This window comes from Melospiza melodia, chromosome 1 (assembly GCF_035770615.1).
Source record: "Melospiza melodia melodia isolate bMelMel2 chromosome 1, bMelMel2.pri, whole genome shotgun sequence".
In the NCBI taxonomy this organism is placed as follows: domain Eukaryota; kingdom Metazoa; phylum Chordata; class Aves; order Passeriformes; family Passerellidae; genus Melospiza; species Melospiza melodia.
In genome coordinates this window covers 49909837-49930566 of record NC_086194.1, presented here as the reverse complement: position 1 = coordinate 49930566, position 20730 = coordinate 49909837, and the positions used below count along the sequence as shown (strand labels likewise).

The 20730-nt window shown below is 37.2% G+C and overlaps 1 protein-coding gene across 44 annotated transcripts in view; it reads right to left on the bottom strand.

Moving 5' to 3' along the window:
• The window catches only part of CLASP2 (cytoplasmic linker associated protein 2), a 146022-nt gene that overhangs the window by 50713 nt on the left and 74579 nt on the right, over nt 1–20730 (bottom strand). For all 44 annotated transcript variants that reach the window (XM_063157438.1, XM_063157503.1, XM_063157646.1 and 41 more), the window contains 9 exons: nt 15180–15272; nt 14388–14533; nt 12857–12992; nt 9810–9880; nt 8024–8083; nt 6829–6906; nt 6113–6280; nt 3472–3527; nt 2218–2388 (listed from right to left, as the gene is read on the bottom strand). In XM_063157438.1, coding sequence (XP_063013508.1) covers nt 2218–2388; nt 3472–3527; nt 6113–6280; nt 6829–6906; nt 8024–8083; nt 9810–9880; nt 12857–12992; nt 14388–14533; nt 15180–15272 — 979 coding nt within the window. The remainder of the gene's footprint in view (nt 1–2217; nt 2389–3471; nt 3528–6112; nt 6281–6828; nt 6907–8023; nt 8084–9809; nt 9881–12856; nt 12993–14387; nt 14534–15179; nt 15273–20730) is intronic.

Below are 20730 nucleotides of genomic sequence, written 5' to 3'. Positions count from 1 at the left end.
TGAAACATGGCACTTGCTTGGATTTGCACTCCATTGATTTAAAGGTTACCTTTTGAAAACTAAGAGTAAACAATATTTTGAAGCTAATCCACAACAAGCAGTCACACTGTCTACATAGCATGTATCCTTGAAATTACCTTACCACAGTCAAAAAACTGTCAGGAGATTGAGCCAAGATCAGTCACGCAGTACAGCTTTTATGTGACTGCAAACAAACCTTGGTCTCCTTGACTACCACTGCCCTTTCACTGCCTGCACTAGGATTTGACTTTCACTGTACTTTGCCAGTATTACGTTATTTTGCCATTTCAAATGACATCACACTGTTCTCCACAAGTGACTGCATCTGCTAGCAAGGTAAAGCTTTCCAGCAACTCAAATCCTTCAAATGAATAGGACCTGGATTTATTGCTTATTATTCCTCTCCCCCAATTGTCACACATCCAATCAATAAATTACAAAGAGAATAAGCTATTTCTGTTACTTTCCTGCTAAATCCACCACTGTTTACTTCACTGGAAACCTCTGTGCCCTTCTCAACCCTTGCTTACAAAATTCCTAGCATGAATCAGATACTGCTTTAAAAGCTGTAAAAGCAAACCAATAGTCCAATCAAGAGATAATTTTCTGTGAAAGTCTTAATATAGTCCCTTCATTTGAGCAGCATAAAGAAGACATTAACAGAGCAGGATCTCTGTCTTTGTTTTCCATTTGACTTTTCTCTCTGTCACCATGCTCTGCACCACTTTTACTTTGAATGCCAGCTTTGTCTTAGGTTCAAAATATGTTTTATTGCACATCAAAACACACCAGGCAATACTCTGATCTTGGAAAACGATCATCACACATATTTCAGGCTTTTAGGCACTAAGTGAGGAGGAACTCACAGTTCCAGAATTATAAAATGGCTTGAGTTGGAAGGGACCTAAAGACCACCAAGTTCCAATCCCTTTACTGTGGACAGGAACACCTTCCACTGGAGTGGTTGCTCCAAGCCTAGTTTTGAACACTGTCAGGGATGGGGCAACCATCATTTCCCTGAGGAACCACCGGCGTATCCTGTCCACCAAGCAGCCTCATGTCGGCGTCCACCTGCAATCCAGCAGGTTCTGCTGCCCCCTCTGTGGGCACCAGAGGGAGCCCACATCCAAAACTGCTATTCCAAGTACCAAGTACTCCTTTTAGTTCAGGACTGCTCTTTAAATTAACACTAAAATCAATGCCGTTCACAGCACTTATACCAGGCCCTGATGACAAAAAGAATCAACTAATTTTAGGCAGCTTTTAACTTAAGTTCTGATCTTAAAAAGCACAATTAAAACCCTTGCAAACCACAGCCTACATGTATGCTAACACCTGCCCAAACACAATGCAGATCAGAACTATACAGTTTCTTTGCCTCTTGTGATCACCTATGGCCATACTAACATGTTTCTCTTTGGTAGTCTAGCTGGCATAGAAGCTGAGAAGAAAAAAATAGTTTTGGGAACACTGAACCTTTCTTTCCCTACTGTTATCCCTACAGCACCGATAAGCTAAAAATCTAGAGCAAAAATACATTCATAGTCGTTTACCATCACCACTTAGTGGATGTTCTAGCACCTACACCACCACCACTACAATTATCAAATACTTTTCTGCACCGTTACCACTTGCAGCACTTCCTGTGTCTAACAGCAAATATCAGTGGAGGCTGTCAGCTAGGTAAAGCATACACATAGTTCCATCAATGCCCTTAGGAAGAAATTACACGCTCAATGTAGTAAGTTATTGTGTAAAACACTTCCCTATTTCATGAAGAAGCCACCTCTGACTGCCAGGGTATTTCTTTAGCACTCTTGCAGAATACCTGAACAGCTGAGAAAAATGGAAAATCAAGAGCTCTCACACTCATTTTACAAACAAAAAAAGGCATGATCACCATGTGCTGTTAAGTACAGGTACCACTCCTTCCAACACTTCACATTAATTCTAGATTAAGACATTCAAAGATCATAGTATGGACACACTCTTTGCACTGGCATTCTTCCAGCACAAGAAAAATAAAGCACGTAGGAAAGTTTGCGACTTACTTCAGAACACCTGCTCTTTTGCCACACTCCAGTGCTACTAACAACGATGACTGCTTTTCAAGCACAGGAGTATTGCACTGTAACTTTTCGATCAAGAAAATCCCAAAGACCTCTGAGAGCAGCAGAGCAGAGGTGCTCCCCTTACCTAGGGAGGCGTAGGAGCCCGGGGGCAGCCCGGCTGCGGAGAGGCGCCCAGCTCCGGCTGCCTGCCCTGCAGCATGGCGGGCCTTGGCGCCCGCCGCAGCGTTCACGTCGATGTCACTGCGGGACCTCTGCAGGGTGCCCGGGCTGGGGACGCCCTTGCTGCTGGCTGGAACTACCAGAAAAGGAGAAGAAAAAAAAAATGAGTTGATATTGAATAAAATAAATGATATTTAAGAGGGTAACATCATCTACTACTGCGCCATGCTTGTAAAAAAGCACAAAAACAATGTAAAAAAGGTTAAACTAGTATTAAACCAAGAATTACTGAGATTAAAAAGCAAACCAGATCTGGTCTTGCTATGAATTGCATATAGAAAGAGTTTGTGTGTCAGTAGTATTTATCTTCATTCAGCATGAAATTTTAGCATTATTTAATGCAAACTGTCTCTTCCCACGCCAGCACAAATGACATAATTTTGAACCTTCATGTGATTTATTATGTTACTGAATGATTCACAACTGTAAGAAAATTCACATCCTTCCTTGAGATACTGAAAGATGAACAATACTCCCACACTTCAGCTAAGGTGAGCTGAATGCGTATTCTGAAATGTTTGAGAGTCTAATCTTTAGTATTTTCATATGCACTTCCTATTATTTACTGAACTTTAACTATTTGCTTAATTTTAACCACTGTTTTAGGTCTTCTAAACTTGACTCCCCTTATCAGTTTCAGTATCCATTCTTCATTACAGTTCATTTGTAAAAAGCTCCTCAATGATTTACTCTCAAAGAGTTACTAAGACATTATGGGAAAAGACACTGAAGTTATTAAATCCCAAAAACTAAACACATAATTAAACTCTTTGAATTACAAATATGCCATTTGGCTGCTGTTCTTTATTTATGTATTTACAAAGAGCAAGAGCTACATGCGAACAGATCAAAGAGACAGTGAGTCTTTAATTTCTAATTGCCATAAGCCTAACCATGAACAGACCAAAGAATAATATTTTGTTTCTTTGAGAATGACTGTTCCATGACAAAACTCCAGGACAGAGGATCAATTAATTCAAAATTCATAAAGAGTTGCGTCTTATAATTGTAACAACTGAAACTACATAAAATGCGAAATACCATTATTTATCTTGGAAACAGGGTAAATGCTGATAGTCAATTTTTAAGCTGCATTATAGAACTTTTAATTCAAACAACATAAAGAACTATGCACTACACAATATTACCACCACCTTACCTCTGCCTGCAAGACTTGCTGGGCTGGCTGCAGACCATTTAGATGACAGAGGCCGACTGAAAAAAGTCAATAAATCCAGTAAGTCTCATGTATCAGATGCAAAAGTAAAAAATAAAAGAGAGGAAAAAAAAAATTTCTGTTCTTTTCTCCCCCTTCAACCTTCTCAGCATATTTGTAGATAAATACTTTAAACAGAAAATGATAAGAAAACCAGAATTATCTTTTCCCTTACATTTTATAAAACTACATCCTTATCACAAAGCACTAATCCTTCAGCTACTGACAGGCACATTTGCTAACAAAGTTCAGGCATTCTAGACTAGGTCACAGAAACATTTAAGGTGGTCAGTACAAGGTTTTAACCACAGGGCTGATCTTACACATCAGCCATCAAACAAGAACAGTGGGAGCTACCCAAAAACCTTTATTTATGAAAGACTATGTGAAGTGGTGTCTGCAGTAACAAGAAAAACAGGTGTCCAACTCATAAGACTCCCCCAATCCCAAATGTCCCAAGAATCAAGTTATAAATTAAAAAAGGAAATGCTAATGCCTCCAAGCAGCTAGACTCCATTTCCCCTGATGGAATGTAGAGGCTCCCATATCTTAAAAAAGGAGAAAAATCTCATGTCTTTTCCTCTATGTTTTGTCTTCATTTCATTCCCACTGCAAAAATGAGTAGTTACTGAAGCACAATCTTCCAGTCTAATCAAGGTTAATTGTGAGCCCATCCTTTGGCCTGTTTGGCACAGTAAAATGCAGCTGGAGACACCAGGGAAATGAAAAGGACTGGTAGAAGAAAACGTAATAGCATATTCATTGGTTAATATTCATTGGTTAAATATCTGATGGGTAAAGTTTGTATTTGATGAAATAGCTGAGTATTTCATCAACAGTCAAATTTCAAGCTGAGTCAGTGTCTCGGCTTTAGTAAAAATAATTCCTTTAATTTTAAACCTAAAAGTAGAAAGAAAAGAGATGCCTCATTCTGTGGATTTATCCCAGTTATTAGCTCAGCAGTAATATAAACGTCAGCACCACAACCTAAATCCTCACAGAAGAATATGTGTTTGCAGCTTGCTCTGAATAAACCTGCTTTTCTGACATGACTAACTAATGTTTTGAAGGTACTTTGCCTCAAGTAAGGCAAGGAGGCTGAAGTAGAGCTCCTGACCTTACAACTTGCTCCAAACAGAAATCCCAGACAACTGCCACAATCTATTGCAACTGACATTTTATGTAAACAGTTTCATATAGGTAGACAGAAGTCACTACATTTCTCTCTCATTCTTCTATCTTCTCTAAAACAATTCTGGATTAATGATCTCTAGGAGATGTAAGTTCAGAAGGTCAAAAATCACAGAGGATCTGACTTCTAGGAAATCATACCCGTATTTCCTAATTTAGCCTATACAAGAGGAATTCAGCATTCACTATGCTAAAAGCCAGAAATAAAATTTTGGGTAACAAACATCCATCTGAATGCAAAGTTTGTAATAAACCAATTAAAATTTCATTAAATTCCAATATAATCACCTCTACTGTTAATTTCTTATTTTACCCCTAACTTCCTGTACTGTAGCACTTACACATCTTGCAACATGGGAAACATTTGAAGATTTACGAGTATTTTAAGATTCTAATTTCCCTGTAATTTAGTTTTTAACAGTATATTACCAGTAACTCATTAACAGCACTTTTATTTTCAGATGGGGAACAGAGATTAATTTAAACAAGAATATTTAATCTTTGAATAAACATTTGTGGAAAATGAAGTGCTGGCAAATTGCTTGCATCACAGACAATTATTTTTAATGATTTTTTTATAATTACAAGAATCACAGGAATAATAAGGTAAATCTCTGATATTTAAGGCATTAGCCAATAAAAAAGGCGAATTCCAATATGTGAGAAGCAGTCTTTGCCTTCAAGTAACAAGTGAGCAGACAAGCTCTCTGGTTTTGATAATGAAGATCGGAAATATTAAAAGGTTAAAATACTTTGAGGAAGCTTTCTAGCATTTAAAGGCAAAAAATCACCACATACTACTTCACATTTCTGCTAAAAAGCCTGTAGATTTCTTTTACTATTGGTACCTAAGAAAACTTCAATTTTTTCAGCTCAAGATTACCTATGCATTTTAATACATCACTGCACCACAGACCCACCCTGTAGTAAGTGGCAGAGCTATGAAATACTGCTAATACATATTCAATACTGTGAAGATAGGGGAAAAAAAGCCCAAACCAATCTCCAACAAATCTCATTGTTGATGTTCCGTTTTCATGCTTGCCAGGGAAAAGAGATGATAAAGGAATTACACCATTATAGCTTTCCTAGACCTATTCAGCACATCAGAATGCTGGACATCAATATGAACCTGGAAGATATTTTGGTGTTTAAAGCAGCTGTTAAGGAATGAATGTATGAATACAGCATCCTAATATCGAGTTAAAGACTGTCTGTACTTTGCACCTTGCTGGGGTAACGCTGTCACTTAGCAAAACACGGGAGAAGAAATTTTTATTAAAAAAATTAGAAGTCACAAAATAAAACTGCAGCTTTTCTGTACTCAACAGGAATCTGGATAATTTGCTTTTGAGAAACTGCATTTGTTTCTTGGCTCAGAAGTGACCCTTACTTGAGGCTCTCCTGTGAGCTGGAGGATGACCTGTCTGACTGAGGGAGAGATGCTATACTGCCAGAATTCTTCAAGTAGGTCTGAAGGCTTCTTTGATAGGGTGGCTCCAGAGAATTGTACAGAGTCTCAGCTTCACTAGGAAAGTGATTTCTAAGACCCAGATAAGCCCTGCAAAAAAAGAATAACCACATGTAAATGCTTAGTATTTTCTTTAAAGGGTGGAGTCAGGAAGTAAAGATTACAAAATGAACCATGGATGGGAGTGAAAGGAACTGAGAGTATGAGCAATGCTCATCAAGTCAGCTGCATGGACTGAATTAATCTTTCCAAAATAACTGAAGTCTATCATCTGAATGTCTCACATTCACTCACCAGTTGTGTGGGGAAGCAAAAGGAATTGTTTTCTAGCCTTCTCAAAGTGCTGCAGTTGTTTAAAGATTTAATTAACAGGAGCAGAATGATTATGCAGCAATATCAACCTTTCTAATTCTTCTTTCAGTGGAATCATCAATGCTGCACAAATGCATTGACTGACTTGGCTTTGAGAATGTCTTTTGCCAAAGAAATTGGGTAGCAATTCAGGACAGAAACATGTGTTTTCAAACAAACTTGTTTTTATCTTCTTCAGCCATGGATAGCAGCTCACCTTGGATTAGAGCCTTCTATCACTCATTTAGCACACACAATTTTTCAGAGCAAAATGAATCAAAACTCACTTTCTTGCCTCCACTCTTGCTTCTGCATCAGCATCATGAATACCCTTCTTGATTGTTTCAACCAAGACAGCTGCATGCCTAGAAGAAAGACATTCTTCATGCTATTTTGCTACTCCAAATTCTAAGCAGTAGCTTTACACTTTAATTAACATTTCACCAAGTAAAAAACAGCTGCAATGCTAGTTCTTTCCAAAATATGCAGTAAACAAACACTTAAGCACACTGATGACATAACTGTACCTTCTGTAAAGGTTTAGGTCAGCTTACTCCTTCAATCTAAAAGGATTTTAATCTACTTCTGACATACACCCACCTATCACACTTAAAAAGTTATTTAAAAATACCTTTTATAAGACATCTGCCTTCCTGAAATGGAAAAGCTACTTCCACTGTTATATTAATAGTAGGAAAAGGGGAAAAATTAAGACCATAAGTTTTCTTACAGCTTGGAAAGCTTTTGGCATAGGAGTTATAAACCTAAATACAAGTTCAATGAACAGCAAAGTACCCATCAGAACACGAACTTGTGAAGACAAAAGTTTTAATTCAAGGTAAGTTTTGGGTGGGAAGTTTGTTATTTGGGGGTTGGGGGAGAGGTGGTGGGTTTTATGGGTTTTTTAGACACTTTGGCATAAATGATTTCCCCATTACTCTCCTTGTCAGGAGCACCCTGGGGAAGCAGCAATGTGACTGGAATGAGCTGGATGAATTCTTCAGAGTCAGTTCTGGATGCCCTTTATTCTCTTTGCTCCTGTGTTTAAAGTGACCAACCTGCAGAACTGATGCATGCACAGTTTTCCCATCTATCTGGAGAAGCCACAACGTGCCCTTACTCATTAGCACAAGAAGTCCTCCAGCCTAAGCCCACTTGCCCTCTTTCACAGCAAACACACAGATTTCCCCCTGCCAGGAGAAAAGACAGCTGCTTACCTGTATATGCATTGCTCACAGGCAGGATAGCAGAGGCAGAGGGTAAGGAGAGGAGGCCACAGGAAGCCAAGGCTGGAACATACAGCTCTCCTTCCCCCTGGCACCTGAATGAGCCACATGACCTGCTGTGCTAGAAAGGCTGTCTATGCCAGAAAGGCTGGCCAACACTGAACAACATAATCCAATTAAAGGATTCAACGACAATATTTCTGTCTTAAATTACATTAGCAGTTTATTTTAGGGGAAAAAGTATACTGGCCCATACCTTTCCAGTGAATGTGTTTGCCACTCTTGTAATAACAGGTCTAAAAATTCAAAGGAGCGCCTAAAAACACAGAACCAAAGTCATAATTAAATACTCATTTCTCTAATGTGCTTGTGGAAGAAACACTAACTTTACTCTTTCCCCCTGAGGGAAATAAATACAATAAAATACCTTTATCTGTCAAATAAGGGCATTGGTCACCTTATTGGAAAGTTAAAATATTCTCTATATTAAGCAAACATGCAAGCTAACTAATTTTAAACTTCAAAATAACAGACATGGTTCAATTAACAATGTGCTGTTCAAGTCATGTTATTACACATACCCCATGTTAACTGTATTAGTCCCAAAATAACAGACATAAATTAATGAAGTTGAAAAACTTGTACAGAGTATAAAATCCTAACATAAAAAATAACAACATTAAAACATCATAGAATATTAGTAATTATTAATATAAAATTTTAATTTAAATATGAATAATTGTTATAATTAGTCTATTTTATATTAATAAAATAAGCTATTATATTAATATATAATTATATATTGTACATATTATAATACCTAATTTTAATTTAAATATATTTATAATAATTTTAAAATATTAATAATAACATAAAAGTATTAAAGACACAATACAGGATTTCTATGGCAGTATATTTCTGTCCCAAACACTATTCCCATCCTTCCATCTGTCACTAGTCAGTATGTAGCATAAAGGAAAACATGAGACTACAGAGGGCTCTGCATACAGAAAGCACTGCAAAAGATTTTCTGACACAGTAGTAATGAAGACCTCTAAATGTATTCATTATTAATTTGGGAATCTTGACAATTAGCCAACTGCCATTAGCAAAAGGCATACTTTCAAAAACTATGTCTGAAGCTAGATCCTGATGAAAAAATCAAACTGACACAGATTAGGGAGGTGTAGGTAATTTTCAAACATGAAGTGTATCTGACAGCCTGAAATAATCTCTTTTTCTGGTTATTCAGCATTTTTTACTTGTTCTGGAGGGACAAATTTGGTTTTATTCTGCCCAAATCCTTTGGGCATCGGCAAGGCATGGCAAGAAACCCTGCAATGCTTGTCACTATTACAAGTGATGTAGTGTTTTGCTGTCCTTCCAAAAGAATGAAAGCAGTATGGAGACAACACCTTCAGTGATGCTCACTAGAGTGTGAACTGCAGCACCAAAGCCACCTACAGTCTGATGTTCCTCAGTAAAGGCACAGCATGTGGAGGCACTGAAGCCCTGTGAACTGTTCAGCAGTCAAACCAGAAGCTGTGGCAGGTCAATACAACCTGGGTTGAGGTAACACTTGCTCTGGATGCAAAAGCAGCTTAGACTCAAAGAAAGTAATTCAGATGCTCAAGTTGTTCCTTGCATAAACACAGTGACATTGCTTTCAGGACTAGTGTCAGTCCTGAAACAGCATTAACTGCTTTTGTGTGATTTGGTGCAGAAAATGACACTGTCAAAAAAAAAAAATCATTTTTTAAGAGCCACCCCACGTGTTCAAGCATCATGTTCTCAGAGAAAGCAACATGCTGGAGATGTAGCTGAGATGCTGAACACCACAACACATGAATGCTCTGCGTCCTAAGGTAGCTGCCACTGTCTCAAGGCTGAAATTAAATTTTGCAGTTTGCAGTTTACTGGCTAACAGCTTTGTGTGTTCAGCATTTATGGTCACAAGTCTTCTAATTTGCTAATTTTCAACATATGATAATCATATTTTAAAAAGCAACAGCTTTGGTAATTTTCATTTATAATGTACTCACCTTCTAACTGCAACTGATTTTGAGGTACAGTTGCTTGTTATTAAAGGTATGAGTCGTGGCACATGAGTATGCTGCCAAAAAAAGGGCAAAACAGTTTATGAGAAAAGCATTCCTGAATCCTGAATTTGTACTGTACTTATTAATTCAAACAGAATTAACACCAAAATAAAAACTGCAATCATTTAAACTGCTTACCAAAACTAAATCATAGAATACTGTTAAATGAAAGACTGTTGTTAGCATGTCAATTGAAAGAAAGCTATTTTCTTCCAAAAGGTCAAGCAAAAACCACTTCCAGTGCCATCAACAATAACATCATGATATGCAATACTTTGCTGTCAAAAGTAATATAAGAAGTTCAAATGTAGCTGTCTCCTCAGAGGAGTTGAAAGCTGACGCTATTTTAGTTTTGCCACAGGAAAAAAAAAGTAACAGACATAGCTGTCTTAAAAGTCAGGGTTATAGAGCAAAAAGTGAATCAATGAATATGAAAATATAGGCATTCTTACAAGGATCAGTATGATGAGTACCACAAGGATCAAATGTCCTTTAATGCAAAATATGTCAATAAAGTAATAAAAGCATTGACATATAAGCAAGCCTATATAGATAATCTATATGGAAACACCCGATGGGAGAAGAAAACTATTAAACTATGCATAAGATAAACTATATTCAATCCAAATGCATTATAGAATTCAGAATTAAAGCTGTCTTACTTCAGCTTTCCTTAACTAGTTGCAGACACAAAGCATTACCATTTTAATTTCAAGTAAGAGTAATGTAGTTCAACAAATCTATTCTCAGTTAATTTCTTTAGTCCTTTCTTGATTAAATACCTACAGTAAACAGTCCCCAATACAGTGTGAAAGAGTAGGCTAATTTTAAAAAATCCAAGATCTTCAGAAGTACAGTACTGAAGAATTTAAACTCTCTCATGTATCACAGCCGCAGTATATAAACACACAAATCACAAAAAAAATCAGAGATAATCATCAGCTCACAGAGTACTGCCAATTTTATTTAGGATTAGGAAGAAATTAATCAAAAATTCTGGAAGAGCTAGCAGTTATATTTGTTTGTCCTGATATACTTTAAACACAGTTTTAGGCGGTTTGCTTGTGTTTTGTATAGATTGAAAAGAGGCATATGACTTCCAGAAAGGGACAATGAGCAAATCAGGGGTAAAAATAGTTTTCTACAGATGGAGAAACCTGTAAATTCAAGTTATTTGGAGCTATCAATGTTGTAATTTCTAGAAAGTATTTTGCAAAGGAATCAAAGCCTCAAGCTTGCTTTAATTCTGTTTTTAACATGTCATACTTCATCTTCTGCTCCTTTGAGGATGTAATGATACGTGGTTCCTTGCAAACCTTCTTGAAGATCAGTTGACAAACCTGAATCCCACCTCCTTCTGAGACAGATTTCTGCCATCATGCCATCCTCTCCATGCTTCCCTCCCTGCCCCCCCACCTTTATTTTAATTGCCTTCCTGATGTATAAGAGTCAAGAAAGAGAAATCAGACTGCACTGTAAGAACTTCCTGGAGAAGAAATACGAAATCCAATGAAGGCACAAAGATGAGATGAAGCTCCTCAAGATCACTGGTATAATACAGCCTCCCTGTCTCAATGCACTCACTCTAGAGCAATTACAAAGGAAAGCACCAGGATCTCAACTGGCTGTCACTGGGTGATGCTGGGAATTTTTGAGTAAAACACTGACTCCAAAAACTGCAGTAGCTTGGGTTCTAGACACTCAGTTGATCAAAGACTCCCTGACCAATACTCATTTAGTCCAAAGGACAGAAGCCCAAACAGGCATGGGGGCTGCACTTCTTTTTGATATTTAATTCTCAAATCTGAATTTTCTGCTAAAAAACCTCACACATGCCATTTATTGGTTGGGTATTTGAACACTGTGGATAGGATTTTCTTGTTTTTATGCTTCCATTATGTTAAGTCACAGCTAAGAACAGAAATTTAAACAAAATCAGGGCAACTATAGCTGATGTGTAAGCTTGTCTTCAAATGACCTAAACCAATAAAGCCAATTTAATGCAATTGGTGAATGTTTATAATTTCTTACATGCCTGAGCTTGTCTTACACTACTGCTAATGGTATTCTCTTACAACTTTAATTATCCTGTGTAAGGTGTATTCCTTCCCTCTCAAGTCTGTGCCATCTCACAGTGGAGTGTAAGAGTCTGGGGAAAAAATACCAAGGGATTTTGTCTTAGCCCAAGTGCTGATGCAAAGGTCATGCATGCAGAAGTCTCAGAGCACATTCTCAGAGACACAGAGAGACAAAGCAATATACATTCTGAACCATTCTGAAGATGGCAACAAAAGGCGAAAGTCATGAAACCTCTTAGGTTTTCCAACAACTTACAAAATTAAAATTACCACCGATGAGATCACAGTAAATTGCAGTAAGTGCTTGGCATTGAGAACACCACAACTTCTAATGTAGAAACTACAGGCAATCTCCCACGTTATGTGAAACACAAAAGTAGCAGTACAAGTCCCAAACTCTAAATATCTTGCCTGAGACACCAGTCAGTAGGTGCTCAAAGAACATTCAGTAGAAAACAGCTAGGATAGACCACTCCTCTTCAACATTTTATCATTAACTCGATGGTTTCAAATTGTTTTGTGGGGGAGCGTATATGTAGAAAGAAATAACTTGCATTGTTGTTTGCACTATTTAAATTCTCACTAGTTTCTTAGCTACTAGCATAATTTGTATTTTCCAAGAAGGCAGTTAAAAGCAGTTACTCTTTGAAACACACTTGGTCTTTTTTCAATTAACACATTACAAAAAAAAATACCAGAAACATGAAAACAGCAGCTGTTCACACCTATTCTTCCATCTTTATGATGACAATGCTGCCAATTGGTTTCCACGATATGTAGTATTTGTCTACCCATGAGAAACATTACTCCTCTGTTAAAGAATTATTTAAAAACCTGTATTTCTGTGCAGCTGTTATCTGTGCCAACAGCCACGACCTGAAAACTCCTAGCAGGCGAGGTGAGAACACCTACCCGAATGATGAACCTGATGGCCGCACACCCCGAGGTTGCCATCACTTTGGCGCTGTTGGGAACCAGGTTAAAAAGAGTAGGCACAATTGCTTCAGCGCCATGGTCAAACTTGTTTCCCAGAACAGTTGAAAGGTGGCTGTTTAGAGGAAACATAAATTAATTTCTTAGTCTTAAAAAACATGAATAACTTTGCTTCATAATGAAAAAACCAGTACTACAACTGGAAAGCCTAAATTTTCACGTCTACATAAAGTATCACTGTATTTCTGCTTCTTAACAGACTTTGAGATGTATAAATCTAAAATTTTAAATAAATTATTGAGGTTTTTTTTCCTTTTGAATGTAGGCAAAACTACTGAACTCACCACAATCAGCCAACCATAAAATTTCACACCCTTGCCTCTTAAAGGTTAGGTTTTCAGTTTTAATGAATATTAAAACACATGCCACACACAGAAATTTAACTGTTCACTGGTGACAACAAATGCTTCTTTCGTGCAGTAAGACTATAAAAAAAAGGATTTGCAGCCAGCAGCAAATGACACATCAAATATATCAATGTTTTAGGGATCAAGGAAAATTCCAGGTTGTTAGGCCTGCAGGAGAATATTTGCAGAGTACTTTTAGACTGCTCCTGACTTCATGTTAGGAAAGGTTATTACAATTTTCTCAAAGTCTCAATTTCCTTGGAAAGGGCTGCTGTATGTTTCAGCATTTCCTCTCAGTCTGTTTAAACAGGAGACCAGAAGAGCACGGGTGAACTCCAAGGTGATCCTGTTTCAGATGGCCACTGAAAATCAGTGGTTACACCAATGTCTTTCCAGAGGATAAAAAACGTCACGGAAAACACAGAAATGGGAAACACTACTCTGGTTTTCCCCTTGCCCTTGAATTTAAAGGAGTCCATGAGATGCTAACAGTGAAGATTTTATTTCAGTTTAGCCACAGCTTCTAAAATTATCACGATCATCTGTCTCTTGCCCAGAGAGACAACCCTGGAAGTGTTCAAGGCTAGGCTGGGTGGGGCTTTGAACAACTGGGTCCTGTGCAAGGTGTCCCTGCACTGCCAACAGGATTGGAACTAGATGACCTTTAAGGTCCCTTCCAAGCCAAACCCATTCCATGATTCCCTGAAAGGTATTACCTCAGCAAAATGCTCTATGTTCAAACCACTACAGTGCTATTCACATTGTCTTTACAAGCAGTGCCAGTGAAGTGCTGTGCCAATCACCCAAGCATAAGTGATCCTGAGATAAGTCCCCAGTATCATTCACAGCAGTTTGCATTAACCTGCACTAATGGCTTGGCAATGGTGGTAACTGGTTATTCACATACAATTGGTTACAGGATTATCAGCTACATGCATCCCCTCAGAGAACAAATTCCTTTAAGCATTTCTTTTCCTCTGTGGCTTCAGATCCTGACTTGACTCTATCAGTCACAGAGCACAGCAGCCCAACAAGAGAACCTCACCTGGGACACTGATAAAGCACTCTAAGCCAACCCCACAGTGGCACAGGACTGTACTTACGCTACAGTGATGCAGGCTTCTCTCACCACCTGGGATCTGAGATCCTTGGCTGACAGCTTGAAAGCACCATCCAAGAGCCGCAAATGCTGGAAAAACCCATCGTACTGTGCAGCTCCAGCAACGAGCAAGGAACGAACCTTCTTCAGCTAAAAAATCAACACAGTAGGGTTAGGACACTGCCAATGTGCATTTCAAAACAAAAGAAAAACTAACAGCTTCACTATGCAAAAATACATGTTGGCATGTCTTTAAAGCAAAATCTTCAAAATACATGGCAGTAATTAAAAAGAACTGTGAAAAATTTATATTAAGCTCTAGAGTTAAAAAAAAATAATCTCAGAATCCAGAATACAAATACACAAACACATAATTCCATTTACATACCTGTTTATAAGCATTAAGATGCCATAAACACGATTAAAAAATATAAATGCTACATACACACACAAATTTTAGCCCTGTAAGTGGAACTTTTCACAGTTGCACACAAGAGATGTTAATGCTAGCAGTTAACCTGTAGAATATGCAACTTTACATAAATGCCAAACTTCAACATCTGTGATGGCTTCTAGAAAAGCTTCCACTTAAATGTCAGCAAAAATGCGTTTTAGACTTTAAAAAAAACACTCAAACTTACTTGGTACAGAAAATTTAAGACGTAAAAATTAAAATAAAAAATTCTTTCATTACATGGAGTGCGATGACTTTAGGGAAAAAAACATTTTAAAATACTGTCTGTCTGTGCTTTATGAACTACACCCACCCAAGCCTGAAATCAGATAAAAAGCTTACCGCATTAGTTCGCTGATCCCAATCATGTTTGTCATCTGAGAGAATTTCCCTGATTTTGTTCAACGTTTCTTCAAGTTCTCGACTAGAATAAATCTGAAGTATTAAAAATAAAAATTAAAAAAAAAAATCAGCAAGTTTTTATTGTTAATATCCTAGGTAATGTGATGAAGAAAAATACCTTGAGAAGAGTGAAAATACAATTCTAATCCCACAAATCTTACTCCCAAAGTTCCAGAGATCTGTGTAAGAGTTATAAACGGGCATTTTAAGACCAAACTGTAAGGATATCACTGAATAATGAATATTCATGAAAAAAAGGCTGAAGAAGCAACATTTTCCTTTCAGCATATTCCTTTCCTTTTAGCTGATCACAAAGATTTCACCTTTCGCCTTTATGATGAGCTAATCATAGCCACAATTTCATTAACTCCACTTAAAAAAATAAATAATTCAATGGGAGCAGAGGTTTTAGACAATCTGCTGCAATACTATGGAAACTCAGTTTCATTTTCATACTCTTATAATGAAACTCAACCAACACCTTAATTCATTGCAACTCTTTTGGAGCTGGGACTCTCTGGGGAACCAACTGGGCTGTGAGAACACCAAAATTAAAATTTGTCTGAAAAATTAAATTAAAAGGCTTCCATAGCTTCTCTATGTATTGCTACTTTAAGACTATAATTTATTAACTTATACAGTCAGTAAATAAATATAAGGAGCCACCTCTAGTCAGAATTCTCACTATACAGTAAGACCACCAATACTGAAGCCTAAACAATCTAATCATGCAACAGTCGCTATTTGTTTTTAAATGAATTAATGTTTTTATTGAACTGTACCTGTATAAGAACGGATTTTTAGAGAAGAAAGGAATAAAAAACCTACTCGTGAAAAAATAGTATTTTTAAATTAACCGATTTCCCTTCTATTTTCCTGCACATAACTCAAAGGATGTTTTTTTTCTGTTTCCACTGCATACATAAAATTTAAAGTTCTTTTTCCCTTCAGACTGAGAACAAGTTTAAGAGAATATGAAGCAAATTACTAAGCAGAAATTTAATCCGGCCATGGTTTTGTTTTCTTTAAAAAAACCCAAAAAACCAAACTATCTTCAGCTAAACATTTCCAGTTTTTTTGATCAACAGTTTTTTTATGTAATCACATCAGTCAAAACTCACTGGCTCATACACAAGCACCTGAGACACCTTCAAGGCATAGGGCTGGCAGACGTGGGTCAGGACTTGAGGAAACTCACACCTCTCTACAGTGAAAGCTGGACACCAGCATGGTAACTTACATAGCACCTAAACAGCAGGGCCTGATGCTGCCTCGTTTTTTCAGACATAGGTTTTTTATGTGCAAGAGCACACAGAGGAAATGAGGGCCAGTGGTTAGGACACCTTGTTTTGCATGAATTGGTTAAGAGCTGTGTCTAGCATGTATATATGCATCTTTGATCTTACTATTAAAATGATGCAATGCCTTTCTTCTGTTCTGCAGTTATGCTGAGTGACTCTTTTCTTTAAAATATCTTTATTTCCCAGGCATCTTCAAATTACTGTAAGGGTTATTCCAAATACAGTCTAGTTTTCCTGTTTTCTGAGAACATCAAATTAATTTAACTTACAAAGGATTTGGAACCTTAACTCTACTGACATCTACTCTTTTCCCAACACTTTAACAGAATATGGTTATGGAGGTATGCATATTTCATGCTGGCATATGGAGGAGGTGAAAGACATCACAGCTCTAAAACACCTTCATACTGGATTTCCAGAATAAACAGGCTAGGAACCTTTGCAGAAACAGATTATTCAGTACACCCAGACCAGCTTCACTGTAAGGTGGAAAACGATTTCTGAATATACTTTACCAACGAAAGTGAGATTTTTATTACCATGCAGCTGTGTGAGCTCTTCCAGGATACACTGTGGAAGCAGCTTTGTACTTCTATACACTTCTATGACTGCATCCATAAAAACCAGAAAGCTACTCCTCATGATCATTGTTTCCTTCAGTGGAAGTCACTATGTATCTGATGGAGTATCTACTCCATCGCCCACAAAACATGAGTTCTGTATCACTATAAGATATTTGTGTATGCTGGTAGCCTATTAATAGTTGTTAAACAACCCTAGTTTATTCTAACACTAATTCTCTAAGTATCATACTCTGGAAAAAAAAAAAAAAGTATTATGTGTGCCTCAGTAAGCTTTTTGATAAAAATTATTTCCATCTGAAAGAAAATTTTTATTTTGCTTTGAAAGTGTAAAGGTCTAGTCCCTGGTTAACCCAAGATGCAGTTTCATATTACAGTGACACTTCATGCCATCAGAATTCACGACATGATTTAACCTCCTCAGAATCTCCCTTTACCATAACTCTCTTTAACCTGTCTCCTGCTCAGTTCAGACCTTTAATACACAGAAAGCTCATCCTGCAAGAGGAGAGGCAAGAATTTCTTTGCCAACTCAGCATTTCTCTGTGAATTTATCATAAAGCAAGGTGCAACAAGAATGGAAGCAGGATGATGCAGCATTCACATTCTCTGCAAAAATCCCCTTGCTCAGGATTTTTCTCCTGGGAAGCTTAGAAGCCTCAGAGAAAAGGAAAACAATTCTTATCTCATTTGCTTCTCTTGTGTTTTGCTCCTTTGAAATGGGTTTGGAGATTGTTTACCCACAGGTGATTGTTTCATTGGATTCTGGTGTGAGTTGTTTTGGCTCATTGGCCAGTCAGGGCCAAGCTGTGTCGAGACTCTGGAAAGAGTCACGAGTTTTCATTATTATCTTTTTAGCATTGAGTAAGTATCCTTTCTGTATTCTTTAGTATACTATTCTTTAATATAATATAGTATTATAAACTAATAAATTTAGTTTATAATACTATATGTGAGAACATGGAGTCAGATTCATCATTCCTGCCTTTGTCAGGACATTTCCCAGCAAATATAATACGATGATGCCTTTTGGTGGCATCTAATTGAGGACTGTTCAATGCACACTCAAACCCCAGTCTGAAGTCCTGGTTAAGGTACAAAAACCTCTTGCAAGCTGTTTCATTAAGCAAATCCAGAAAATATGTTTTTTTGCTGTCAGCCTCTGTGTCATAAGAGACCACGTTGTACAGTATAGTTATTGCTGGAAGACTAAAATATGCTGGGCACCAGGCAAACACAGAAGCAACTGTACAATGGGTTAATGTCCACCCCATTAGCATTTCCAGGCAAGGAATTGAATTTTTTCTTTAATTACCTGGCACAAATAGAACTGAACTTAGAAATATTCAAATTGGCATTGCAGTGTAGAATTCAATAAGTGGTATAATTTAATTTTGTCATGAAATGAAAACCATAATGCCACTGAAAAATCCTGTATTTTCAATGTTATACACGCCTACCTTAATTTCACAGGAATAAAAAGTAATATTCTAATAATTTCTTTTCTCCCTGCCCTCAATTAATTACTCTTTTAGGAGGCCAAGATGAAACTAAGTGTTCAGCCAATGACATAATGCATTTTTTGCTCACAAGTTCCCACGTCAGACTTTATAAAAAGAACTGAACTTGTTTTCAAACAAATTTTAGCTATTAATGGAGTTATTCCTAATAATCTGAACACAGAATTTTCTTCTGTTTCAGCAAAGGCTTAAGTTGTAAAAACATGGTGGTTGTAACCTTGAATATGAGTGCACAATCCTGTCACTACAGTACTTTTTAGCACACAGATCCATCAGACTACATCTAAAATCACCCATCTTGTTCATAAACTGCTGCTATCCATTAGAGGGCAACATAAACACACCTCATTAAAGGCAACTGTAATGTCAAAGACAGAAAAATTAAAAGCTCAAACACAAGTAGGAATAATAACTGTACAGATGGAAAGTATTTTCAATATGAGGATTTAAAAACTGGGTACAGGTAAACAACATGACATTCCTAAAAAAAGATGAGCAGTCATATGAACAGCTTACTGGGAAGACAGATCTACCATTGGAGACTTTTAAGGATGATTTAAAACATACCTAGAGAGTAAGTAATCTCAATTTGACTAATTCAAATGCACTTAATCTTCATCCAGAATTGAATCTGGTTTTCCTTTCTTACTTTCACTGAAGCCACTACTCAAACCCATAAATGTAATGAAAACAGAAGAGACACAGGAATGGGCCCAGTAACATCCAAACATCCTCATGCTGTCCTATGCTTTTAGAATAACTATTGGTAAACTACCAATATTTGTAGGTCATAAACATTCTTTCTTCACAAGTCTAACAGAGAAAATTCCCACTGCCTTAACAATTAACACAGTTGCAAAACATGAAATCTGCTTTGTTTTTTTATTTTTTTTTCTGAAAGATCAGAGACTATCCACAACTAGAAGCAGGAAGTTGGCAAGGAAGTCATTATTCCTAAGGACACTAAAAAAAAAATAGAATTTTTTTCTTGCGTGCTCATCCATGTAACAAATATGTCATTTTGGAGTCAGCCACACATTTCTCTCCTGCCTCCTCACCTCAGCTTGAGGGAGATTAGTAAAGACAAATGTCTTTCACCTCTATCTCCTACAATTTACAGAATGACCTGCCTTCCTAGGCCATTGAGCAGTCAGACAGAAAATAACATGTGTTGGTCTATGTCCTGTGGTCACCCCAGTTTTGTCCCTGCAGTGTTACCAACCAGCCTGAGTAATCAGAGAACTCTGTGTGGGACTCTGTCCTTGGCACTGCACACACTAAGGCACTGAACTACAAGCATCACATTCTCTGTTCTGTGGAACATAGCTCTGTGTAACATAACAGGGATAAACAATATTAAGAGCTACATGTTTTTATCCTCCAAAGAATTCTTAACACAGTCTGAAGAGGCAAAGATACATAAAGCTCTTATAGTGTTAGACAAAGACTTCCTTGATGTGACAGGGATCATGGAGATTGAGTGCTCCCTCATGAAAGCAGACAGTACTGCTGCCTGCAGAAGCAGATCTAACAAATAACTATGCCTGGGAAATAAAAATAGAACAAAATCCTTCTGTCATTTGGCAACTATGGCTTACTGAGATTTTGGTTGTGTTCCACACCTCAGCTCCTCAAGGAAAACTTATTCAAAATAGCCCTCGTACACTACACACATATTAAATGACTCAACTATGTGGAAGTATCAAATACATGCAATTCCCACACTAAAAGAATAGAAATTCAAATCTGATCTTCTTAATTAAGAACTCAGAATCCAACAAGTTCATTAGTATGAAAAGAAGGCACTAGAATATTTTTCTAAGTATTACTAGAATAAGGACATGTATACCAGACACACATCATTACAATTCAGGTGAATTTGAAAATACAATTCTTGCTGTTTAAATTATTTGCCTATATTATTATTACTTGATTATGCCTTGAAATTTTAGCCCCAAACTTTCCAAACATCAAGTTAATCTTTTTCTTATTAAAACATCCAATTACTTTCAGTGGTTCCCTGAAAAAGTTTGAGAAAAGCAATAAGGCATTTTAGCCAAAACACAATGTGGTAAATAATCAGTAGGAG